Here is a 27,889-nt window from a genome sequence, read left to right on the forward strand (position 1 = left end):
GGATTTCCTGTTCGTGTCTTGTAGCTAATGTAAGCTCCCTTTTTTAACTGGTCACTTCTACCCAGAAAGTCATCAATTATTTTAGTTTCCCTAGCAGGGCCGTCATACCCTTGTTCCACATCCACACACCTAACGCAGACAGTCTGGGAAGAAACCTACTGGTGTGCCCTTAACTCCGGTATGGGACATGTCCTGAATCACTGCTTCTCCATCCCAGTCACCATCAGAGCTAGGAAACAGCATTTCAACTGAAGTGAAGCCTATAAAATCTGGTCTTACATACCATCTTCAGAGGAAAGATGCAGATGCAGAAATGTGTTATTGACTTGTCCCATCTTAGTTACAATTTTCAATAGACAAGTCAGTCTTCTGCCTCTGTACTCTCCCTGTCTGTCCCAGGATGTCAGATGGCCTCCTCTGAGAATAACTAAACTTTTCTGATGGAATCAGGAGTCTATGTGTTGTTTTTTGCCCTTATGTCCTACTGTACATGCAAATGCAAGCTGGTTTATAGATTGCCTACAAAATGAGTTTCTAGTATGTAAATTTGTGTTCTTGTTTGAGTAAAATAGAGCAGGCTTATCTGGATATTGTGTTAGTTTTCCATAGAAGCCCAAGGGATGCAGTGAAGTGCTTTTGGACCAAAGGATTCCATATAAAGCAAGATACAGACAGGCAAGCCTGTGGCCCCACAGCTTCTCTCAAGTCATAAGGCAATCCCGTGACCATTATTCACATCCAAAGCTATTGAATATTAGAAATGTTGGAAAGAATTAGCTAGAAAAGTATTTATAAATGAGATAATCCAAGGACACTAGTATGTCTTTCTTCTTGCAGCTTTTAGAAGTTATTATAACTTGTTTTACTTCCTGTAGCTTAAAACATTTACAGTGCTTAAAATTCAGGTGCACCTAGCTATGATTAGTACAAATCACTGGCTATTGGCTGCTTTGGGTGTGACAGATAAAATACTATTTAAACTCTAATTCCTACACACAGGTTGGGGATTTGTTAGAACAAGAAAGTTTATGCAAGATCTCAAGACTTGTGAAACAAAAATATTCATACTGCAGGCTTTGTCCCACCTTTTACATAAACTACATAAACTTAACAAACTGATTCTGATGTTCCATGAATGTCCATTAGAAATTTGAAGCTAGTAAGTATAGTAAATGAAAACATGATCAAAAGCATGGAATATGTTTAAGTGCTTCATTCTTAGCACCCCCCCAGTACTAGTTTACCAAACTAATGTTTCAAATTGAAAGGAATTAAGACAGAAATATTGAAAAAGCAGACTTGATGACAGCATAGAACTGTATGTTCAAATTTATTTAGTATTTGACAGGAGATCTTGACCATGAAACAGGAATAAGACCACATGAACCTATATAGCCCAGCCTGGTGCACAGCTGTCTAATTTCCTAGGTAGTATTTAGTTATTTTTTTTAATAAAAAAATCTATGTGAATATTACTGCCTTAATAGAAATCTCATTAAAAATGTGTGAGAGGTCATTTAAAAGAGTTAAATTTGATACACTTTGTATTTTGAGAAATTTTACTATGTCTGGCTTTTAACTGCTATCTGCAAGTCCACTTTAGGCAAGGAAGTTACTGTGTAGTCTGCATACTCATTGTACTGATATCTACATAGATTGCATACCTTGACATATGGTCACATTCTGTTTGCAATACAGATGAAGATGGATTAGGATTAACATACATTCTGCAAAGCTAACCCAGTGAACAACTGTTAAAGAAGCTGTTCTATTCTCCAGTACTCACCAGAAATTCTAGTCACTAAATATCAAGCAAAGTAAGCATTAGAGTAATTGTTCTGACTAGTTTCCTGTGCAGATGCTTTACTCCAGAATAAACTACGGTTTATTTTAGAAATCATGTTTACATAAAGAAAGTAAGAATATTTTATTTTATTTTATTTTATTTTATTTTAGGAATGAGTAACTTTTGTTTTCATGAAGAAACACAGTACACAGATTCTAGCTAGATGAGGAAGTTTCTGTGTTTGAGTTTGAAAAAACAGTTAAGTCTGTACCCCCGAACAAAGTCCAGCACCAGGCACCAGGCGACACAACTTCCAAATTCTATAAATACTTGAACCACACTCTGGAACATATTTTTACAGTATTCTCTCAGTACAAGAAATTGTACTTGATACCTAATCTATGTTATTGCTTTAAGGTTAGGCACAATTCTAGGATCCTTATCTTTTTGGCATACTTAATGCATTTTTCTTGTTTGTCTGTTTTTAATCTAAGCCATTGCTTAGAGCACTAGTGACCCAGTTCCTTCCCTGGCTTGTTTACAGTTGAGGTGAGTCTGTACAAAACAGATAAACTATGAGTACTAAGAGATTATTGAATACGATTTAATACTCTGTGTCGGCTTGCACGCTTGTGATGGTATTACTATAGGCAACTGAAAAATCCTATCTTCAAATGAAATTATCTTAAATCTTCACTGCTTCTTATGGCCTATGCTATTTGTGAATTCAGATTGATCTTTGTAAGCTCAAAATCCAATCTGTCCTTTAACACAGAATTCTATTCTAAAATCCAAAGGTGGTTTTTTTTTTTTTTTTTTTGGGGGGGGGGGGAAGGGAAGCTGCTTTCTGCTTGTTAATTGTGAAGTCTTTGCGCAGAGAAAGCAGACAGTTAGACGTATGTTTATCACAATAGATAACATCAGTCACTGAGGTAATCATACTCTAGGCCATTTTTGGGCATTTGAAAGAAATGTGGATCAAATGTTGCTATAAATATGTAAATAATGCCAGCATTTCTTTAATATCATGGATTACAAATAATAGTAGATCAAGGAAGTTTACTTCTTAGCCTTTGTTGAAGAATGCTTAGTTTGTTCTAAGTAAACTTCACTATGTGTGAAAAATGTCCAACAAAAGTTGAACTCTTCCAATTAAATATTCTGTCATATCATACCAGACTTCTTAGGATAGTCTTTCCAATGAATAAATGAAGACAGATCCCACAGTCTTGTGAAGATCTTGAATTCTATATCTAAAACTTTTTTTTCTTTATCTTAATACTCTAGAGTACGTGCTCTACCAACAGAGCTACTGATGAAAAGCATAACCATTTACCACCATCAGCCTTCTTCTAGAGGTTACATTTTTAGCATACCTGCTTTTGAGCTGCTTACACAGCTACTAATTCTGTAAACATATCTCAGATTACCTTTAGCAGTTTAACTAGAAAGTCTTTGCTTAACCTAGGTCAAGTTAACTGAAGAAGAAAGGAGAAATCCCTCAAGTTGATCTCCGACCCATACAAGGAGACGATTTTGTAGGTGGAGGTTGGCTGCTGAAGCATAGTGAAACCAGAATACACTGTGTCTGTAATTCCGTCTTAGTTATTTCTTTTTAAAGAAGATGGGTAAACATTTATCCTTTACAGTTGGCTAATCATATAGAGAAGCATGGGAGATCTTTGCTACCACACATAAAATATTAACCAGGGGCCTACCCAGATTGTACCCTGACCCCAATTTTTGAAGATGCCCTACATTGTATTGCCATTACTTCAAAGGGAAATCTCCTGTAGGCATGCAGGCCAAAACAGAATCACAGTTTACTCCAGCCATGGTCAAGACTATAGGGAGTGACTCTAGAGAAGAAAAATGAAAATGAGAAAGGCAACTGTCTGCATAGAGCATCAAGAGTTAATAACTGCTTTTCCCGTGCAGTTATCTACCTAACATTACAAATTGCTGACCCCGGGTAGATACCTAAATTCAGCTGAGAGCTAATAAATGCTCCTGCTGTCTTGCACTTATTTCAGGAGACTGACATCTGAACTTCGGGAAAAACTGTATCCAGAAATGGAGGAAGTGAAAAGTCACATTAGCAACAACTTTAGCCTACATACTTTCTAAGTGTAAATATATCTCACTTGAGAAGCTTCTAGAACAAATCAATCTGTTATGGCAGGTCTGCTTGGGGTCTAATCTGAGTTTCTAGATAGAAAACAGTAGGAGGCAGATCCTACCATAGTAAATGCTCAGTGATCAGAAAAGTGCCCTGTAATGAAGGCTGGAAAAGACTGCAGATACATTTCCTGTGGTTGCAAAAAGAAGCTTTCCCAGCTTCTGTTTGCATCATTTAGGCAGAAGTGTTGTGTTGCTGAGGACCTTGCAGTGGGATTCATGGGGTCTGGCTTGTGTTCTGTAACAAGTGACAAAGCAATTTGCATCTTTGGACCAGGTCCAATACAAACTATAGGCAATTATGCCAGATACATTGTTCTGAATCTGTATATAAAAACTAAAGTGGTGACAGCCTGCTAAGAGCCTGCTATTCCTTATTTTTCTTTATTAAAAATAAAATCAAGTATAACTTCTCACGTATTGCTCAATGCATCCTCTGTAAGGGACACAGCTGGAACAGAGGAGAAACCGTGCTACATCTGACCACACAGTCTGGTATTTTTAGAGGATGTGAGCTACTCCAGCCCTTTCCTAAGGCTTCCAGCTGCCACTGCACAGCCAGCTACGAGCTGATGCGCTCTCGATGTGCTCTTGATGTGTCTCTGATGTGCTCTCGGTGCCTCTCCCACTCCTCTTCTCCATCCTGCTCCCTCAGACTGCTGGCTGCCTTGTCTGGGGAAGCAAAAAAGTCCTGAGCCTGAAAATGGGAAGTGGGAATGGCAGAGAGTGAACCCAGCATGAAACCAACTGGCATCCTGCTCGGCTGGGGGAAGGGACTGAGTAACATATGGTTGCTGATGGCTAATCACTGCTTAAAATGGTTGCCAGTTCTGCTGCTGCTTAATAAAGTGTAAACATCTTTATACAAAAGCACCATGGGTCACTGTGTTGTAAATATGCCATCAGTATTTCTAGCAATTTTATTTTAGTTAGCTCGTTAGCTTTTCTTACTTTAAGGTGCCAGTTTGCAGTGATATGTAATAAGCATGCTATAGGCAAATAATTCGTAAAAACAAAATGTCTCTAAAACATACAATGCAAACTACCCAATAAGACTTCAGAGTTGCTGTTCATAAGGCACTTACATATTAAAATAGATCTTCATTATCATAACTGAAGCCAAAAGAAATAAAGCTAAACATATATGTATTATTTTTCTGGGGGCAGTTGAAAAGCACCACCACCTGAATTCTGGTGGTTTCCATTTCATGACCACTAAAGTCGTGTAGCACATGTATAAATCCACATGGGAACTTCAGTCTTTATTTGTGCTTCAATACAGAACAAAGATGAGATGAAAAGTTAGTTTTTGAACATTTCTTTTGACCTAGTTAAATGCTGTGTTTTGAATCTTCTAAATTATATAACATTTCTGTCTCTGTGCTCTAAAACATGCTGTGTATTGTATTGTTACTTTTTCCAGGAAGTCTGACTTAGAATTGTTGCTTGTGTCCATAAATCTCCAGAATTTTTGATACATCCTTTGTTGGTATTTTTGTCCCAGCATTTAATATCAGAACACAAAACACAGAGAGAACACTTGGCTCACATCGGTTCTGTCCTGACCTACCAAGCAGTAACAAAAAGTATGATTCATACGCACTATTATTAAGCAGTGTCCCTGTGTCCTGGAGGGTACCCCAGGACTTTTACCCATATAAAGTAAATTCAAAGCAGAAGAGAGCAGTTCGGTGAGCACATGGGAGTTTTTATGTGCTTATTTTCCTACATTGTTGTTCATCATAATTAAGTCCAACAAACCACAGTAAATTCGGCCTGTGATAGTCTTCCTCTTACGAGATTCTGTTGGTATAAAGACAGATAGCACGTGTCTGGGCTCTTTGTTTTCTTTTCTTCTTTAGTAGAAATGCATATAAGCAAGTTGTACAAGGAAGGAGATAATCTTTTCCTTTCTGGAACAGATAAATGAATTTTGGATTAGAAAAGAATAAAATTAATAAAGCAAATATTTTTTACTTAGTGTGATGAAATGGCCACTGTCAGGATCCATTTCTGTAAGACCTACAGGAAGACATTTATGTCTAGAAGAAGGCAATGTGTAAAGCTCTGCAAATTCTTACTGTGAGGCAGGAATTTGCAGAAATTACAAAAAATGCAGCGTGAGTATACTGACATGCTCTTCATTTGTCAGCTCGGTGTGTGGGTTTCTCCTGGTGGGAAAGGATATTTTTCTCAGGAAGTCTGAGAAGAAATGTAGAAGGCAGGGGTGCTTCCTACTTGGATGGGAAAATGAAACCAGCAGATGCATCAGGACCTCTCCCGGCGTGCTCCTCCAGAACCCACCCTGTGCTGTTCTGCTGCTCGATGCTCTTTTCACCTGTTTGGATTACCCATCTCCACGGCTTTTGCTCTCTTTTTGTTCTCCCTCTTTTTCCCCAAAACAACAGGCTGCTTCCTCAACTCTTCTTCCAATGCAAGGGAAAGATTGTTACTCTCAGACCTGTTCTTGTATGAAAATACTTGTTGCAATTCTTAAAATTACAACAGGTATTGATTACACTTCACTGCTCTATTATTTCACTTCTACCATTTATTCACTGCTTAGGGGATTTATCTGAACATTTACAATACCAATGCTGAAAGCATCAGTTTTCTAGTATTTGTGAAGGAGCTGTGTAGCTAATATCACATCAGATATGCCTTGACCATTGTAAGATATTTGTCAGTGTTTCTTGAATTGTAGGCTAAAATATCTGCACAGAATCTTAAGATGGACTGGTTCAAGTCATGAGGAACATGGTTAATTTATTATGGATTTCAACAGAAATTGTTCCTGTCCTCCTTATTGGGCGTTTCATTCTCTGACCAGGAATAGATGATACAATATAATTAGCCATAAAAAACAAAGAGAAATAATCACTTAAATATATATAAAAAAAAAAAAAAGTGAACTTCTTTCATCAAAGTATTCCAAATGCAGTAAATGTACCACATTTCTGTGGAAAGGTCCTGGAGGGATGGCACCCTGTTAACCACTGTAATGCAGAAACAAGTTCAGAACAATTGGTGGAAGGTGCAGTGCAGGCTGAAGTGCAGAAGAGGAAATACTGACACTTTGGATGTCTATGTGGAGTTATCACTCTTAAAATTCTAAACACAGAGAAATACTTGTTTGGTAGAGCAGATGAAAATCTGCATTGCCCAGTTACCAAGGGTACCATTGCAAATTTGTATAGTTCAATGCTACTTGAAGAACCACATTTGTGCTGTTGCCTGCACTCAGAAGGAGAAATGCTAAAAGTTGTAATCAGCAATTCATTAATATTTAAGTTTCTTCAAAGGCACTCACAACTCTGTGCACAGGTAAATTTTCCCATGTATAAGTCTCGATTTGATCATACAGTGACCAAATATTATATTTTGCTGTAAATTATGTGAGCTTTGTACATACTGTAATTGTCCAAAAACAGGCACAATCCATTCTGGTCTGACGTACACAGTTTAAGGTCATTACTTTTATGGTTCAAAGTAAAGATAAGTTTTTTTTTCCATCCATCAAATGCTTTATTCTCATTTTAAAGTCCATCATATGGTAGCATATCCACACTTACCATAGCAAGCCGTAATTACTGCTATTTTGTACTCAATTCATGTATTCTTTCTTCTTATTTAAGTTTGAGCCAACCTACTTCTCAGTTGACTATTGTTTGGCTGATTGGCATGGTCAATGTCAATTCTACCTTCATGTCTTTCCTTTTTTTCTTTTATACAACATTTGAAAGGCAGCTCTCACTTAGGCTTTCTCTGTAACTTTCAGTAACAAACAAAATCTAGCTCTGATAATTCTGAATTCATATTTTAATAAATTCTTTTAGCAATAGAAATAGCTGATTGATTTCTCCCCATCACCTGTAGTTGGCATAAGTGAATATGCCATATACATGTGGTTAGTCACATTATATGACAGTAGTGTAGTCTTGTGTGGGATTTTTGGTATTTTTTCTAGTTATATAAATGAAGATAAAATGCGAAATTTCTGGTAAAAAAAAAAAAAAAAAAAGTGCTATAAGGCAGGAAATATATCAATTATGACTCCAAACTAACAAAGTGAAAATCTTCAGAATTTCAGAGAAGATAGCGAGTGACTCTGAAGATTACCACTGGAATAAAGGCAAGATAGAGGATAGAGTGAATAGTTTGGTGTGAAGGCTGCAGCTGCTGAGGCATGAGGCATATCCTGAAGGATAGGTACATTCATGTGCTGGAACAGAAGCATCCCTGTTCCTGACTTTGAAAATGCTGGTAGGAGACCTTGCAGGTCTAGTAGCATGTATTTTTCACAAGTCCTTCAATTCAGAGTGCTACTCCGTGACTGAAAAATAATAGATAAAAAGGGAGAAGTAATCTTGACGACTGCAGGACCAGTAATTTAGTTTCAGAAAAAATATGACAGAAAAAAAAAAAAAAGTATCAAAAGGCATAGAGATAAATAAAGGGTATAATAAGACCTCCCCTGTGTTTCAACTTAGATCAGGCCAGACTACTCTGATGTTTTTCTTTGAGGAGATAAATACATGTCACATAATTAGTAAAATAATAAGAGAAGAGTAATGGGAAGAAGACAGCTGTGAGAGAGCAGTGAATGATGAGAAGCATTTCATAGATACGAAGGGACCAGTCCATGGAACAGAAAACAACGTGCCTGGGCAAAATGCACTGACAGCATAGAGATGCACTGACACTACAAAGTGGTGTTGGGTAGTGTTGAGAAAGATGTGAGCAGCTTTGAAGGCTGAATCATGAAATACAGTGCTATTTGCTAGACCGAAGGGAAAAGTCGTAACTTGCAGGCTAATAGCAAAACATTTCTGCCTGGCAAGAGGTAGTCATTGAAACGAGAAGAAAAGCTGGGTGTAGCAGATGATCATGAGGTAACGGTAATGCTGTATAGCAGAAGCACGTTCAGGGAAGACAGGAAGTTAGGAAAATTGCTGGATGAGAATCTTGTGAGGACTCTGCAACTTTTCTTCATCCCAGTCTGAGTGAGTGAGTGCTCTCATGACAGAAGCAAAGCAAGATTGGTGTGGAAACGGAGAACAAAACCGGTATGCACACTGCAAAGGCTTCTGCACAAGAACTGCTTTCCCTGAATTCATGGCAGTGCAAACCCCAGGGAAAAGGAAATGCTGTCTAACACAGGAGAGGCTTCCAGCAGAACAGACAGATAGAAGCTGACCACAAACAAGTGCAAGCTGGAAACTGGAAGGCTCATAACTAAAGAGTTAAGGAGTGAGATGGTTCAAAAATACCCTTCTTCATACACAATTGTTCAGTTTTGTAAACAGTCTGGTTTTTATTCATTTTTAATTTGATGCTGGGGACTTAGGTTGAATGTTCAGGTTTTAATTTCCTTGCATATAATTGCTAGGTAATTATCTTACAAAGGAATTGCAGTATCCTTTAGTTAATTTACTGAGTAAATGACTGTCAGATAGGAACCTTGTCAAAGATCTTTTTGCTTTTTAACAGATGTGTATTATTGTTTTTTTTTTTTCTTTGTTTGTTTGCTTTTTAGTTTTTTTTTTTTTTCATTTTCTGGTGAAGAATCTTCTGAGTGGTACACTATCACTTTGATTTTGAGTGTGTGTGGCACAGAAATACCACGTACAAATTAACAAAATGAGCAACCTCCTATGCGAGTGACTTAAGTCAGTTATTATCCTTAGTGACATCATTTTGTGGGCAAGACTGACGAGTAGCAGGCAGAAACATTATGTGTATAATCTCTGCATAGAACCAAATGGCAGGTTACAAAGATTATTTGCATAGGGACATTTGCAATCATATGGTCTCTGTACACAGAGCTCTGAACAATTGGTACCAAGAGGAACACTCCCAATATTTATTTTTTTTAATGTTGCAAGAGGGAACAACTTATGCCAATATGGGGTACATCTTTCCCTTATTAAGTCAGAGGTTCATCAGTACAAAAGATTGCCCACTGCAGTTAAAACTCAGTGAAGTACAGAAGGCATGACACAGTAAGCAGTAAGGAACAATTCATTTGGAAAGTTGTTTTTTTTTTTTAATGTCTCCCTAAACACCCCAGGGATTACAGGAGAGAGGCCTGTTTAGTGGCCTGCACTCATGGTGTTTCTGGTAAGTCGCAATGCATTGCATTTTAAGGTGTGAGTCACGATGCAGCCAGTGTTTGTCAGAACAGCACAGTTCAAGTACAGCCTCTCGTACCAACATTTCAAAAGATGACTTGCCACTTGTACTATAATCCAAGACTTAGTAGAGCACTTGTATGTTCTGCCCAAGATGCAAGATAAGGATCATATGAGAATAATAGATATTTCTTTGCCTTTTCTACTTTTTTTTTTTTTCTTCTTTTGTCTAGACACTCTAATGATATTAATTACAATGATTTCTTAGATGAGTGATTACTTCAGCTTCAATGCTGTTTTATCTCACCAACATTGGTCAGAATCCATGAGAGGAACACAAGCTTAGCAAAACTTTGGCCTCTTAGCCTTGTTTTGTTAGAAAACTCTTGGCAGAGCAAGGTACCTCTTTTTTATTATTATTTTAATATACAAAAATATACAAAAATATTTTTTATTGAAACACAGGAAAAAGCTAGCAGTGACACTTTCTTTGCAGATGCAAAACTCTTGCAAGTCAACATTCAGACCAGAAGGTGCCAAAAACATATACCCAGGACTTCTCCTTTCATCCCTCCTTTTTCTCTGTCTCCAGCATGACAATCTGCCCTTGACATATACACAAACCTTCTGGGAACAAAGGGTGGCAGAGCCCCTCCACCTGCGTGCTGTATTTAGCTTGTTGTGAGTACAAGCATTTGGAAAAAGCACTGTTGGTGCGGTTTGAGCGAGCTGGTGCTGCACATTTGTTTACACAAACATTTCTTGTGTTTATCCTCAGTGGAAGGCAGATATTGCACACCAGTTTCAGTTGTGTTTAACCCACTCCAGACAATGACATTTGTTTCAGCAGTGTCAGCACTTGGCAAACTGCAGTCTGTATTAGACTGTGTATTAACCTCTTAATAACCAAGTGGTTGTGTTGCTATGGCCAGGCTTCAGTTCCCAGCAGAACCCTTCATTAACTCCACACAGAATACTAAAAGTGCATTTGTTTTCTTTAGATAATGAAATCCATCTTGTAATAGCTTTTAGCCCAGTTGTTGCCTAGTTGCTCATTCATATTCTTTCATCTCATTCTTAGATAACATTGTCTGCATGACAGATACCTATTTGCTGCAGTGTTTGTCAATAAACAGGGCCTGCCTTTATAAAGATATTTTTATAGAAAAGACACTGGGTATGAGTGCATTTCTGTTATAAATACAATGCTCAGATATATACCAACTCATCTGGTATAATTGAACCTCCTTCTCCACACATCTCCTAAAACATTTTCACTAACTCTGGTTTAAAGCAGCCAGCACAGTCTACAAATTGTATTACCAACAAGTTAATGGGCTGTTGCTCAAAATAGTATTCTATGTAATGGAAAGGAAAACTTGATGCTACTCGCTACTTGAAGGGGAAGGTCTCCTCACAGAAAATGACATAGGGAAAGCAGAGACGTTTAATGCTTTCTTCACCTCTGTCTTCAACACTGATGATGGGCTTCGGGAACCGGGATGCCTTGAGCTGGAGGACCATGATGGTGGGAATGACAAACTCCCAACTGACCCTGAACGTGTGCAGGATTTGCTGCTCCACCTGGATCCATACAAGTCCATGGGTCTGGATGTGATCCATCCCAGGGTGCTCAGAGAGCTGGCTGATGTCATCACAGGACCTCTCTCAATTATTTTTCAATGACCTTGGGAATCCGGAGAGGTCCCAGTAGACAGAAAGCTGGCAAATGTTGTGCCAATTTTCAAGAAGGGAAAAAGAGAAGACCCTAGCAATTACAGGCCTGTCAGTCTCATGTCAGTGCCTGGTAAAATTATGGAGATGATTCTTGAAGTTATTGTAGTGCATCTGGGGGACAATGCAGTCATTGGTCCCAGCCAACATGGGTTCATGAGGGGCAGGTCCTGCCTAACAAACTTGATTTCCTTTTATAATAAGATCACCCATCTAGTCGATCAAGGGAAACCAGCTGATGTGATCTTTTTGGACTTCAGCAAGGCTTTTGACATGGTTTCCCATAGTATCCTACTAGACAAAATGTCCAGCATACAACTTAACAAAAATACCATATGGTGGGTGAGCAATTGGCTGATGGGCAGGGCTCAAAGGGTTGTGGTAAATTGGGCCACATCTGGCTGGCGGATGGTCACTAGTGGGGTCCCTCAAGGCTCCATTTTAGGGCCAGTCCTCTTCAATGTCTTTATAAATGAGTTGGATGTAGGACTAGAAGGTGTTTTGAGCAAATTTTCTGACGACACCAAACTTGGAGGAGTTGTAGACTTGGATGAGAGTGGAAAGGCCTTGTGGAGAGATCTGCACAGATTGGGCAATCACCAACCACATGAAGTTTAACAAAAGCAAGTGCCGGGTCCTGCACCTGGGAGGGGGCAACCCTGGCTATATGTACAGACTGGACAATGAGACGCTGGAGAGCAGCCCCACAGAGAGGGATCTGGGGGTTGTGGTTGACAGCAAGCTGAGTCTGAGCCAGCAGTGTGCCCTGGCAGCCAGGAGGGCCAACCATACCCTGGGGTGCATCAAGCACGGCATCGCTAGTCGGTCAAGGGAAGGGATTGTCCTGCTCTGCTCTGCACTGGTGTGGCCTCACCTCGAGTACCGTGTGCAGGTCTGGGCACCACAGCACAAGAAGGACATGAAACTGTTGGAGAGTGTCCGGAGGAGGGTGACAAAGATGGTGAAGGGCCTGGAGGGGAAGACGTATGAGGAGCAGCTGAGGGCACTGGGCCTGTTCAGCCTGGAGAAGAGGAGGCTGAGGGGAGACCTCATCACAGTCTACAACTTCCTCGCAAGGAGGAGTAGAGAGGCAGGTGACCTGTTCTCTGTAAACACCAGTGATAGGACCCATCGGAACAGTGTTAAGCTGAGGCAGGGGAAGTTTAGGCTGGACATCAGGAAGAGGATCTTCACCGAGAGGGTGGTCGCACACTGGAACAGGCTCCCCAGGGACGTAGTCACTGCACCAAGCCTGTCTGAATTTAAGAAGCGTTTGAACTGTGCACTTAGTCACATGGTCTGAACTTTTAGGTAGACCTGTGTGGTGCCAGGAGTTTGACTTGATGATCCTTATGGGTCCCTTCATACTCAGGATATTTCATGATTCTAAGATTCTATGAAAAATCATCAGTTACTGCAGGCATTCAGTAGGTAAACTAAGCTTTTCTTTATGTGCACACTGTAATTCTTTAATGAGGCCTGCTTGTAGAATTGTTTCCTCCTTAAATAAATTCACAGAAGACAAAGCTGAAACTTTCTAAGATGTGTTTTAATTTTAAGTTTTATATTGGTATTGTTCAGTAGCGTTCAGTGCAGCCAGCGTCAGTAGTGGAATACCTTTATACCTTAGACAATGGATTGGCTGCTTCCTCCACAGACATGTTGCCCCTTGATATTTGGCACGTTTATGGAAAATAATTTATAGCTTTCTGGTGAGTGTGAAATCCTGGACAGGTTCATACTCACTTTTACCCACTGTTGCCATGTTATGTGATGGGCTATAATGTTGCAGCTACATGTCTGACAGTGTGGAAGGCAGTTAATGCCTTCTGAGTTTGTTTGCTTGATTTTTATTTTTGTTTGTTTGTTTTTCTTTTTTTTTGTGCATGTTGTTGTTTGTTTGCTTGGGGTTTTTGAAAGCTGACAGCGCTTACAGTAGTTTTGTATGTGATATTCTGGAGTTACACATAACAGGGTGGTGAGATATGCAATGTTATAAAAACTTCCAGGCACTGGTGTGTTGCTTTTTCTGGACCACCTGGATATGAGCATTATCTGAAATTTACAGCTTGGATAGATCTTACACATTCTAGAGTCAGACTCCGGAAAACTGTGGGCCTGCTTGTTCTCTCACGGTGGTGCAAAGTAAGAACAATCAGATTTGTATGTGTGTGAATCAGAGTAGATACAATGAGCAGGAAAAGGTGGAAGGTAGTATGTCCAGATGAAGTCTAAACAGCAGTGAAAGTTTGTAAACAATATATTTGCACAACTACAATTTGCAGGGAAAAAAAAAAAAAAAAGAATTATATACTTGCAAAACACAACAAATTTATAGTATTAGTAAATTATTTTTCATACCATTCAATAAAATTTCTGTCCTTACTGAAATCAGAAGGTAATGTCTCTCCTTTTTTAATGGAGGAAAATCTCCAACCTAGGTTCAAAATCTGGTGTCCAGTGTTGCATAGTAAAGAGTCTGGGTAACATTAAACAAAAAAATTAAATTTCTCCATAGTCTTTTCAGATATGGATGTAACGGATATGAGTTTTCTGCAAGAAGCGTAAAACTGGTCTTGTGGCTGACGCTGCTAAAGGGTCATTTCTTTTGGATGAATATTAAATGTATTTTTCCAAGGTTCTGCTCAGCCTCTGGAACTGTAATTTAGTGTATATTTTACTTTCAAGCCGAAGATAACGTCATCTTTTCCCTCATCATTATTGTTAAAATAATCTTGTTTGGTTTCAATAAGTGTTTATTTTTCCCTTATAGATTTCATTCCTGGCCTCTGCTTACCTCAGTCAACATCTCTCAGAGGAAAGTTGCTCTGCCCTTGCATCTGTTACGCATTACCTTTACCTCTGCCAGTTCAGCTGGATGCTTATTCAGGTTAGTCTCATAATCCTCTTTCACCCCCCTCCCCAAAACCTCTTTAAAAGTAACTGATACTGTGATTCTATTATTTCTTACTATCCATATGTATTTGCAATTCAATACTACTGGGGAGGCAAAGTATTATATATTCTTTATTCAACCTACAGTGTCAGAGCAAATATTCAAGACTCTTCCTCTAATATCCATAATAATCTCACTTTGTCCTATAGAAGTTATTGGCTCAAAACACTGACAGACTGGTTTATTGGAGTTTATTGTTTTTTTAAGTGTCTCTTCTTTAGTCTGTTGAAACAGTCTCTTAAAGTTGAAATGCAAGTATAAACTACAATCACTTTTGGAGTCAGTAGTTATTTAGTCATTAAACCTGTATAATATGACAAACATAGCTTCATAAGATTGCATTAAAATAAGGAATATATACATTTGTAGATACTCCCAGAATTTTGAAGTATTATACAATAGTACATGATAAAAAAAATAATTGAACTTATGTAGAAGACTACGAACAATCAAATTTGTCATGGAAAAGTATCAGTTGTAACTTAGTCAAAGTAAAACCTGTGAGGTTGTTTGGAAAACACATTATCAGATCCTCTTCTAAAAATGTACATGTAACACTAATGCATGAATTATAAGATTTTTTTGTCTGTTATTTTGATAGGATTTCTCTATAGCACATTTATTGCATCATTTAGCATTATAGATGGAGCCATGTACATTGCTATGCCAGTTCTCTAATATGCAGGTTGTCAGATCAAACAAGGAGCTGCAAATTATGGTATACATCCAAATGCAACTTTTTCTTCTACTGATATTCATGTGGTATCAGGCATTTTCTTGGGATTGTGTCAGGCTGACATTCACTGAGAACCCTAACAGGCTGTTTAACAGCTCCACTGTGACTAACTAACAGCAGTTTTAAAGGAGAGAAGCAAATAAATTGTCTAAAAGCACATTACAGACTTAATGGAGAAAGGGCTGAATGGGTGTTTTAGGTACTGTTTAATGTGGTGTGTGTGTTGTGGTATAGTTAGATGTGGATGTAGATGGTCTGTCATTTACGTTGCTTTTGCAATTGTTGCTAAAAATGCAGCACTATTTTGTTTGGTTTGTTTGGTCCATACTGAACAGAGCTCTGAACTGCTCTGTCTCTAGTGAGGCAGTAATGCTGCTCTACTAATGCTCTTTTATTGTCATTTTTTTCTTTTCCCCTGAATGTATATAGTTAGCCAGAAAAGGTATTCTCCCTACTGGAGGTTTCTTTCTGCTCACTCTGTCAATACTGATTTTTTTCTTCTTCATCTTCTCCTTCATCTTGCTCGGTGTACGACATTCTCTTAGGTTGACTAACCTAAATTATTCTGTGACCTGTAGATACATTTCCATCTTCTTCACAGCTCCTCATTTACTTCATTCCTAGGTCACTTCAGAGCACTTGAATGTTTCTTATTTTGGACAGGCAAATGAATACTTTTAAGTTACCACTTTAGTAGGAGATCTCATGTTTGACTGCAAAGTGGCTTGATAGGACTTTATGTTCCAACTCTATGGGTGTTACATTACATTAAGTAGCAGATAATTCCCTTTTGGAATGCTTGCTCTTCCAAGGATTAATTGCATATAATGACAACAACAGCAACAACAAAAAAGCATGACAGCCGGTCATTTTTATGGCTATAGTTGAAATCTGTTGTTATTTTTTGTTGGAGTAAACTTCTGCCAGATCCTATGGACTTGGATGTGCCATTTGATTCTGTGGGACGTCAGGCTTGTATTAGTCATGAGGACTCTTCATGCAAATTTGAGGTGACAAAGGTGCTTAAGACGGAATCCTTCATTAGGTGCTGGGCGATGAGCTGACAAGCAGCCAGGAGTAAAACTCAGAATTAAGGGGAATGGCCCTTTTTCTAGGTACAGGTCTTCATCTGTGAATAATTTCTGTAGTTTGAAAGCCCCAAAAGGAAAGAAATCATCTGAAATGTAGATGAATCCAGCCCTCAGCTGCAATATAATCCTCTTGATAGGGAATAGGTCCTGAATTCATATCTCTCATAGCAGAACTAAGTGAATTAACTGCCTAGCAATTGTTTATTTTGCAGTAATAATTTTGTTGGAACTGTCCCAGCTTATAAAAATAGTTCTATATTTATTGGAGCAGGAACTTCTCTAGCTGCTACTTCTTGCATCTCTTTCCCTACTGTGATTCAAGTCTGATGACTCAGATCAACAGAAGACCTTGAGTTTTCTGTGGACTGGAGCCCTCAGCTGACCTATGAGAAGACTTGGGTTTCAATACCATTCTTTGGACACAGGCTTGAACCTTGAATTTCCTTATACTGACAGTGTATCTGATCTTTATCCCGTTCTGCAGTAGAAAAACAGTGCCTTGGCCACAGGGATAGTTTGGAGTAGGCAGATGGGTCAGCCTTCTTCGACACAATTTGGGAGAGGAGAGGACTGTCCTCTGAATTGTAGCAGCTATATTGGAAAAAGCTGTGGATCTAGGGGAAATCCGGACTGACAGGGAAAATCTAGATGCTACATCTGTCTGAATGGCAGGTTTAAATTCACGGGACATTTTGTATTTCTGCTATATTTCTGTGTTGCTGTTTGTATTTCTCAGCATTGTAGACTTAAAATACACAGATCATGTGTGCAGAATTAATAATATATTCATACTCACACGGGACTTACATGATTCTGTCTGGGAAACTGTGAAAATATGAGAACAGATTCTGTATTGCTCATGCAGCCACTCTGCCATCTGCAAGGCTGCACAGAACAGTGCATATGCCTGATCACTCTATACATATTTGCTAGCGCCAGCCTTGATCACTGCACACAGAAGTAGATAAACATGACAATCGAGTGTGGGTTGTGTGCAGATGTGTGCAACTTGCTATGAGCTGAAACATCCAGAAAATCCAGACAATATTAAGTGATGGAAAGGTGACTGAGCAACATTTCCAGGCAACAAATGTCAGTTGTAAAACCCAGACTTAATAGTAAGTTGGACCTATTCATACTCATTTTTGTAGTCCAGATCTTTCATTTTCTAGATTTCAGGACAACTTCCTTACTTTTTCGTCCTGATCTATGTATTTTCTGCATGTTGCTAGATGTAACTAGATGCTTAAACATTATTATATCTTAATAATGGTTGCAATAACAAAACACATAGCACAGTATTCTAATTCTTCTTCCATTTTTAGCTCCTTGTAAGCTTACATTTGATATCACTGTTTATGCTACCCACACAGCTACTGCCAACATGCTTGCCAAAATGCAGGAACAGAAAGGACCTCAGAGGCAGAAGGAAAGAAAGGTCTGTCTGCAGAGGCAGAACAAAGGGCACATCAAATTGTCCTTGTCACAAGGTTGTCTGAGTGTTCCTTTTGTATTGAATTGTCTTGATTCCCGGATTTTATCTATGGATTTCATAGAATCATAGAATCAAAGAGTGAGTTTGGTTGGAAGGGACCTTAAAGGGCATCTAATGCCGACCCCCCTGCAATGGGCAGGGATGTCACCCACCAGACCAAGTTGCTCAGGATCCCATTCAACCTGGTCTTGAACAGCTCCAGGGATGGGGCAGCCACAGCTTCTCTGGGCAGCCTGAGCCTGGGCCTCACCGCACTCTGAGTGAAAAATTTCCTTGTAACTTCTAATCTACATGTAAATCTCCCCTGTTTTACTTTTAAACCATTCCCCCTTGTCCTATCATGATCTGCTCAAACCCTCTTCAGGTACTTGAAGGTCTCGGTGATGTCTCCCTGAAGCGTTCTCTTCTTCAGCCTGAAGAGACCCAGGTATCTCAGACTTTATTCACAGAAGAGGTGCTCCAGCCCTCTGATCAACTTTGTGGTCCTCCTCTGGACCTGCTCCAACAGCCCCACGCCTGTCTTGTGCTGGGAGCCCCAGACCTGGATGCAGTACTCCAGGTGAGACCAGGGCAGAGCAGAGGGGTGCAGTCACCTCCCTCACCGTGCTGGCCACTCCTCTGTTGATGCAGCCCAGGATGCAGTTGGCCTTCTGGGCTGCAAGCACGCACTGCTGGCTCATGTTAAGGTTTTTGTCCACCAGATCCCCCAAGTCCTTCTCTGCAGGGCTGCTCTCAGTGATTTCTTCTCCCACTCTGCACTCCTGTCTGGGATTGCCCTGACCCAGGTGAAGCACCTTGCACTTGGACTTGTTGAGCCTCATTAGGTTCACATGGTCCCACTTCTCAAGCTTGTCCAGGTCCCTTTGGATGTCAACCCACATCAGCCAGTTCCATTTTATGACCAAAGACAGTTTCTGTAGGTTGCATGATGTTGATGACATTTCTCAGTCTTTCAAGGATGAGGCAGTCTTGACTGCAGAAGGAAAGGTAAGCAAGGTGTAAAATACGCTTAGTGTCCACAGCATGAATTTAACCTGAAATATTTGCCTCGTACTAATGCTGAAATTCAGAAGACTTGCTTCTTACAAGTGTCCCCATGTAGAAATGGATGTTGCTACAGCATAAGCCTGTATGTTCAAATTCAGGCTGTGCTTTTATCTTAGGGGGACAAACTAAGGGTGCCTTTCAGTGTGCTGTTGTTCTTGTGACAATCATTTTTCAGGAAACATGACTCTCAGCATTTTCTAACTTGTTAAAAAAAAAAAAAAAAAGAGTGCAATAATGGTAAAAACTGTCTTTTGAGGAGAGAATGAAATTTATGTAGTCCTCAGCTGTGATTTCTGACACAGAGAAAGATTATGGAAAAAGGCAGACTCTGTTCTGTTTTGATCCATTGTAAAAGTGGAGTAAGCAGAGAAAGTGGCAGTTCAATAAGCAAAGTAAACTGCAGTGAATGTCATGAGCTTGATATCACCCATACCTGAATAGAATCCTTGTCCTTTGTGGATTTTTAATGGCAACATATGGTAACCTAAAGGTGTTGTTTGTTTGCTTTTTTATACATAAGTTTGTTGCAGACTTGTACGACAAGTACTTATTTTGCAATAAGTTTAATTTTTTTTTGGAGTATGATTAATGGGCTGCTTAACAGCTTACAAAAAGGAATTACACAAAAACATGCAGCCACTCTTAAAATGAAAGCTGTGGCTATTCATAAAAAGAAGGATGTAGGGAAATAGAAGCTTTCCCATTGAGCTGGGAAAACTTATTTAAAATCTTGCAGCTAATGTTTACCTGAAATCCACAGGTATCACTAAAGATAAATGAACGAACAAAGAAATAAAAAGTGTTCGGGTTTCAGGAAGGTAATTTCAATTGATTACCTCATTCAACAAGAAAAAAAGGTTCACTGACCTTAGTATTGTTTTGTTAGAGTGCTATTTGAATATGTAGTTGTTTCGTATCCTACATCAGGACAATAACAACTTGTACATTTGTTCTCCCACCTGAGCAGCCGAGAAGTGGACTGTACGTTTTATTCTTCTGTAGGACTGGTTATTGTTGCAGCATGGCAACAGGAAAGGATTTGCTAAAATTAGCACCGGTATTTGTATTTCATTGGTTCAGTTTTGGAACTTCAAAAGGTTGAAGACAAGAACTTAAAATTATCAAGATAGAAATGTCACTGCACAGGAAACGGCAAACAAACCCAAACTCCCTTACATCTTTGCTGGAGTACTAGCATTAACGTGTTTTCTGTGACAAATGAGGTGAGACAGGTAAATACGACTAAACAAACATGGAGCAAGGACATTAAGTATGGTTTCTTAGAAAGCAATCTGAGTTGCATGGCCAAGAACAATGCTCTCTGGGTAGTCAGAAATAGCAGAACCAACAATCCCTGAGCATAATGGCATAGATCGGTTGAAGGATTCGCTGTCTGGAAACACTCAGTGTGAAGCACAGCCTAGTCACAATTACAGAGACATGTAATTTGAGTATTTCTTCACTCATGTTTCATGTTTCACTGCACAGCTAACATCCATCCATTTCTTTTGAGAACAGGGATGTTTATTAGAAGAAGGTGACAAATAAAATCTTGAATTCAAGTTCTCAATTCCATGTAAAAGTAAAAAAAAATGTAAGAGAACAGCCAGAAAGTAGGAAAAATATTTTCACAAACATTGTGTGGATATTTTTCCCCAAATTTTCTTCTGTCCAATATTTTATTCCTATGTATGTCCTGTGAATGGTATTTATATATATATATATTTATTTATTTATTTTTTCTGTGCAATGTTGCACAGGAAAGTTACAATTATTCAGTAGGTTTTTTTCCTTTCAAGGAAAACAACATTAGCCTTTGTTCACATAGCACCAGTCACCAAATGACAATAACAAATGTCATAATAATTACTATATTATTAATATCACTGCATACACCAGGCATACAAAATGTCAGTCTTTAGGGAAGCATTCAAAAATGCTTACTAAACTAACGATTTTTCTTGAAAACAAGTTGTTAGCAAATGTAATGTGCTTTATGATTCATGATAGAAAGTATTGTATGCTCATGCTATATAAATCACAGAAAAACCCCTATAATAAAAATTGACTGCTGAGACTTCCATAAGCAATCCACAAAGCAGTAATTAAGTACTTGATTGTAAAAATTCAGCCTGCCTGAACGACGTGTTAGACAAACTGTTGGCTGAGGGAAATCTGCAAAATTTCACAAATATTTGTTTTTCTTTGCAATTTTCTTGTCTCTGAATATGGGAATCACCTATCCTAGCAATAGACAGCTGCAAGTTAAGAATATAAATCAACATTGTTATATGAAATTCCTGTGTAGTCAGTGGAGAGGTATGAGTATGTGGGTAAGGATCACTGGTGCCTGAAGAAGTCTGTCCTCTCTGCTCTGCATATTAAGAGACCCTCGAGGCACAACTTTGAATTAGATGCACTTTAGCTAGAAAAAGGTAAAAGTAATCCTTTATTTATTACATATAGAAGGCTAAGAAATAATTTTATAACAAACACAGCTGTAGCTGGTACAGCTTGTAGCTTAAATAGGTTTGAGGTAGAGGGGGTGAAGAAATGTTTTGCAAAACATTCTGATCATGGATGTTTTGGGTCTTTATTAGAAAAAAGTAACATGCAAATGTGCATAACCAAAAACATACCACATTGGAAAATATTTCTTCTATTAACTTTTTATGACAAATGTAAAAATCCAAGTAAAACTCTGAATATTTTGTTCTGCTTGAGTGGTTTCCATACTTATATGACCAGTTATTTCAAGAGATGTTAGATATTCCAATTTTTCATTTTGATTCATACATGGTTTTAAGTTCTTATTTATGCTGCTTGATGAGGAGTTAATCATAAGAAGATGCAGAATATTGTAAAGATGCATATGAGTTTACATTCATTCATTCATTCATTCATTATTTATTTATTTGTTTGTTTTCCCTCAGACTTTAATACTAATAGTGCACAGAATCACAGAACCACCAAAGTTGCAGGAGTATCTTGAAATTCTCTGGTCGAAACACCTGCTCATGTAGTCAGCTAAAGCAGGTTGCCCAGGACTGTGTCCAGGAAGCTTTTGAGTATCTCCAGAGAAGTAGACTCCACAATATTTCTAGGCAACTTGGGCAACTCTTTGACCACCATCACACAGTAAAAAAGTATTTTCTTGTATTCAGATGGAATTTCATGTACATGAACTTGTGCTCATTGCCTGTTGTCCTGCCACCAGGCACCACTGAGAAGAGTTTGGTTCCTTCTTATCACTTTCTCCCTTCAGGTATTTATAGACATTGATGAGATTCCCCTGAGCCTCTTCTTCTCTGGTCACAGAATCACAGAATCACAGAATCACAGAATTGTAGGGGTTGGAAGGGACCTCGAAAGATCATCGGGTCCAACCCCCCTGCCAAAGCAGGTTCCCTAGAGCAGGCTGCCCAGGTAGGCATCCAGACAGGCCTTGAATATCTCCAGAGGAGGCGACTCCACAACCTCCCTAGGCAGCCTGTCCCAGTGCTCTGTCACCCTCACCGTGAAGAAGTTCTTTCGCATGTCAGTGCAGAACTTCCTGTGCTCTAACTTGCAGCCATTGCCCCTTGTCCTGTCACCACAAACAAAAGAGGTTGACTACATCCTTCTGTCCCCCACCCCTCAGATATTTATATACACTGAGGAGATCCCCTCTCAGTCTTCTTTTCTCCAGGCTGAACAGACCCAGGTCTCTCAGCCTTTCCTCACAGGGAAGATGCTCCAGGCCCCGTATCATCTTTGTGGCCCTCCGCTGGACTCTTTCCAGGAGATCCCTGTCTTTCTTGTACCGGGGAGCCCAGAACTGGACACAGTACTCCAGGTGAGGCCTGAGCAGGGCAGAGTAGAGGGGGAGAGCAGTCCTAGCTCTCTCAGCCTCTCCTCATAGGAGAGGTGCTCCTTTCCAGTTCTTTGATCATTGTGGTGGATGCCTGTTGGACTCTCTCCAGTACTTCCAGGTCTATCTGGGAGCCCAGATCTGCACCCAGCACTCCAGATGTGGCCTTTTCTCATTATTCTCCCCTTCCTATTCATTCACACAACCAGTCTATCCAACCTCCAAATCTGTATATATTGTTGCTCGAGAAACTCTGTCTTCCTCAGCCCAATCCTCTGTACAGACTAGTCAACTATTCCACGTTCAGAGCAGCAAGAAACACAAGCAGGCTGTCTCTTTCATCTCGGGTAGAGAAGAACAGAAACAGTGATTCAAGGAGATAAAAACTTGTGAGTTTATTCTAATGAAACTGCTATCATTTTCCTTCAGAAAAGTAGAATGGAACAAAATCAGCATATCACGTGGGCAGAAATAAACTTCATTAGCTATCAGATCAACTATTTTTGGTCTCAGCGTAATTGCGTGCACAAAGACTTTGTGCCTTTGTGTCTGGCTAATAATTCTCTTTCTGTTGTCTGATCAGGGCCTGTGACGTGAATGCCTCCACTGCTGTGTTACATTAAAATTTTGGTTGCAATGGTATTCCTACATTCATAACACATTGAAATTTTGAAGGAGGCTAGTGCTTTTCCTACAAAAATTCATATACAACTGAAAAATAGCATAAAAAACTTTTAATACAGATCAGATTTAGCAATATTATATCACAGTATAGAAATCCAAGAAGAAAGCTAATGGTTACACAGAAAAAATAGTGTTTTCTTCTAGAGTGTCCCTTCCTCTCTTATAGTCTAATTGCAAGTCTAATTGCAAGTGTAACAATTACATAATTAAGCATACTTTTTATGATCAGTCTCAGTTACTTATAAGAAGAAAAGGAAAGTGAAATATGTTGAAAAATGTTTATGTTGGGACATATATTGGGCATATGCTGGGACAGAAGTACACTGTATGGCATTCAGAATGATTTAGTCTTTGGGATAGCTAATCATGCACTAAGTCTACTGATTACTATTCTGCATTATTTTTCAGGCTGTTAATTTCTGGTACGTCCTGGTGATGAACGATGAACACACAGAGAGGCGCTATCTGCTTTACTTCCTTTTGAGCTGGGGGCTTCCAGCTTTTATTGTGATCCTGCTTTTGATTATTCTGAGAGGAATCTATCATCACAGCACAGCCCAGATTTATGGCCTGGTCTACAGTGATCTGTAAGTTTCCCTTCAAATATCCATGAGCTACCTATAGCACTTTTTTGGTTATTTGTAGTTTGCTTGCACGCAGACATGTCACCTGTGCTGCACCTTCCATACAATTCCAGTTTCTCCACAGTTTCACCCTGAGCATTGTGGAGCCAGCTTGGGCTCGTCTGCCTTGTTGGTAAATTATTTATTATTTTCTGAGATGATGCAGTTCCAGGGTGAAGGATAGAGATAGCCACTGCTGCAGAAATGAGCAGAAGAGTGTGTTCTTTTTCCATTTCATTTCTGTGTTTTAAAAAGCAAAAACAAACCCAAAGAAACCTTCAACCCTCTTGACTTAGATTATTAAAAATGTTCTCTGCTAAGCAATGTTACTATATTAACATGTCAGATATATTTCCTGAAATGTTTCTCTTGGAATATTGAACATGTTCTATTCCAAACTGTTCTCAACCTAAACATCGCTGTAATGCCAATAATTAACACAACCCTTTCAGTGCTCTATATATAACCACAGAAAACTGTGCTAATTAACAAAATGCATCTTCATAGAACTTGAGACATTTAAGTGGAAGGATACATAGATAAAGATCTATGTTATTTTTTATCCTCTCTACCTCTTTTACCGTGGCGCCTTTTCTGGCAAAGTTAATCTATGATAATAGCTATTCTAGGATATGAGGCTATTATGCTTGCTTACTTTGTGCCTTAATTACATGCTCCTTGTGCAGCAGAAAAGTAAACACACAGCTTCTATTTAAATTAATATAAGAACATACAACTTCTTTTTATGAGCACTTCTTATGGGTGTGCTTGCAGAGCAGGCCCAAAACAGGACAACATCCATCTATCTTCCATAAAGGAGTAGGATACTGTGTGCATCATTCCATTACAACACAGAAAAATTCAATGCACTTTTTTTTTTTTCTCCTGGAGAAAGGGAATTACTGTGTTTACTGTGAGTAGATATTGGAATTCAGTATATTTGTGTTTGTATGTGCATTTATAAATGCTACCTGCACTGACGTATTTGTACAAGTGCTTATCCCTGCAAGATATCCCTGATCTATATCATTTACATTGTTTTATATAAATGAGCTATACTAGTAATGGAACTGTCTAGCCATGCTAGCCAAGGTTTGCTGCCACATTAAGAGACACCAGCTCTCAACCTGGGAGAGTATCCAAGGTCCACAGCAGCAAACCATTTCTAATGTTCATGCTACATGAGCGATTGCTGCATCAACTATGTACCATGCAATACGTGCAGCTGTGTCTCCACAGAACATGGTGAACAATATAGTATTATACATTTCTCCATGGTAAAATGTTTCTCTGTGCGTCGTAAACACAAGAAATGTGTTTAATCAAGTCTTCTGATTGCAATCAGACAGTGGGCTAATGCTATCATTATGCAGTGAAACACAGTTTTACATTTTTTTGTTTTGTTTTGTCTCAGGATTTTTAGGAAAAATCCTTAGTTGTGATAAAAATATTAACTAGTGGAAAATTACTAATTCCAACTCACACTCCCAAATTAAATATAAAACTCTTCCTGCATCCTTTTAGAGTGGGCAAATGCCAGAAATCATGCTAAGCTAAGTGAGTGTGCAGTTCATTCCAGCTCAGTCATTATGAACACTGTAAGGAGATAACTGCAAGGATTTTCATAAATAGCATCAGTGCTAAATCCTAACTTGAAGAGCACTCGAAAACTTTCTCATGATTACACAAAGAGGACTTTCAAAGCCAGAATACAGGAAAGAGGATTGAACTACACCACTTAGTTTGTTTTCTCTGAACCAGAATGTAGTAGTGGAAAAAGTAACTAAGAGATTTCCAAAGTCAAGGTCATTGCAAAATAACTTCAGAATCAGCCTGAGAAATAGTTTGAGAATAATGGTTTGCTACTAAGATCCTCATTTCACATAAGAGTTGGAAGACAGGTTAAAGTAATAAAAGTGCTGAAGCCTGTTTTTGTAGCTCTCCCTGTGATCACTCCTTCAGGAAACTCATTTTTGCATGACAGTGGCGTCTGACTGTTTTGTTCCTAACCAGAATGCCATGAGCACAATTAATAGCTGAAATTAAAAGCTGAAACTTATGCTGAAAGAACTTCTTTATATGCTTGCACTGAATAAAAAGAAGATTTGAGCTGTGTCAGATTTTGTACTTCAAAAGAAGTGTTACCCTTTAGATATGACAAATTTTACACAAAATATATATTTTGTACAACATCTTGTAATGCCCATAACATGTTACTGTGTAAAACCAACAGTCTGTCATCATGATAACAGTAGTATAGAGACAGTGATTATCTTCATAATTGCCTGAGTTTATATGTGGTATGAACACTGCAGTCTTTGGCATTACAAGAAATGTTAGGGTACTGGTAAATTTTTCCATATCACGATTTCACCAAGTAGCATGATGTTTTTGGACAGTATTTCAGTGATGCATAAAAAAAGGGCTCTTGTATTCCTCCTTTTGCTAATTATCCTGTTGCTCAGCTGTTACCATCTCATTGCCATTTCACAAGGGTTTACCTAGAGCAGAGTCTGCAGTGCAAACCAATATTGTGGACACCGAGATCTTCCCTGCTCAGCTTCTGATACCTGGAGCCCATGATTTTGCCCCAACTGTTCCTTGTCCCACTCCAAAGGTGCTGGTAGTCAAAGATGTCTGTCCAGCAGTGCTCTCCCCCCAAAGCACTGGGAGCAGGTTTGTGCTCTGAGACCTGCTGGAGCTGAGCAGTGCCAGGTCACAGGCTGCTTCTGTGCGGTGTAAGTGAACACAATACATTTTGTATTTGTACATGGGATTGAAGAATCACAGCAAATTGCTCAGGAAATAGTTGGCAAAAATTAACAATTGGTTGTGAAATTATGGAGAGGTGAAAGGCAATTTGAGTAGGACTGAAGAGGTTGCTGATGAGAGGGATATTGACATCAGTCAAATGAAATGAAATTGCTCTGGACTGAGATGGCTGCTTACCTCAAGTGGGTTTGAATGGTGGGAAAGCAATCTATCTGCATATCTGTAATGCAAAATAGGGAGATTCTAGGAATTTTTGATGCAATACCTTTACTAAGGAAAGTAGTAAGATTTGGTCCCTTCAAAAAAAAAATATGCATTGGTTCTCATGTCTTTTTTTAGAAAGAATAACAAGTTATTTCACAGCTGGGTGTCTATAACTGCCCCTCTGCATAACTTTGTGTAATAACCATTTGCTCAATCACATCATTGCACTTCCAATTCTCTGTGTGCAGCTGACTTGTCTTTGAACACAAGAGAAACGTGGGAGACGGGGCCTACATATGCATTTACCATCTATCCTGTTTTTCACTTTTAAAGTTCTCATTGAAGGCTTGCATCATGGTTTCTCAACGTTTGGAAATGAAATCTCTAATGTAGAATTTCAAGTATATTGTCTACTTTGGTCTCTAGTAACCGTATTCTAAAAATATATCAATGCTTAAGAATTGCTCTGATGGCTGAGACATTAATGTTTTTTGGTGATAAGAGGCAGATTATTGAGAAAGATGTCAGATCATTTCGTCTGGCTAGTAACTGACATTGGAAATAAGCTCTGAATTAGGTGGTTTAATATCTCTCTTTAAAAA

At 38.9% G+C, this 27,889-nt stretch overlaps 1 protein-coding gene across 1 annotated transcript in view; it reads left to right on the plus strand.

The window, feature by feature from the left end:
* Positions 1 to 27,889, plus strand: part of ADGRV1 (adhesion G protein-coupled receptor V1) — a 290,567-nt gene that overhangs the window by 182,532 nt on the left and 80,146 nt on the right. Inside the window, exons 87-88 of the mRNA XM_038170880.2 lie at positions 14,603 to 14,719; positions 24,097 to 24,275. Of these exons, the coding sequence (XP_038026808.2) occupies positions 14,603 to 14,719; positions 24,097 to 24,275 (296 nt within the window). The remainder of the gene's footprint in view (positions 1 to 14,602; positions 14,720 to 24,096; positions 24,276 to 27,889) is intronic.

This window comes from Anas platyrhynchos, chromosome Z (assembly GCF_047663525.1).
Source record: "Anas platyrhynchos isolate ZD024472 breed Pekin duck chromosome Z, IASCAAS_PekinDuck_T2T, whole genome shotgun sequence".
Lineage (NCBI taxonomy): Eukaryota > Metazoa > Chordata > Aves > Anseriformes > Anatidae > Anas > Anas platyrhynchos.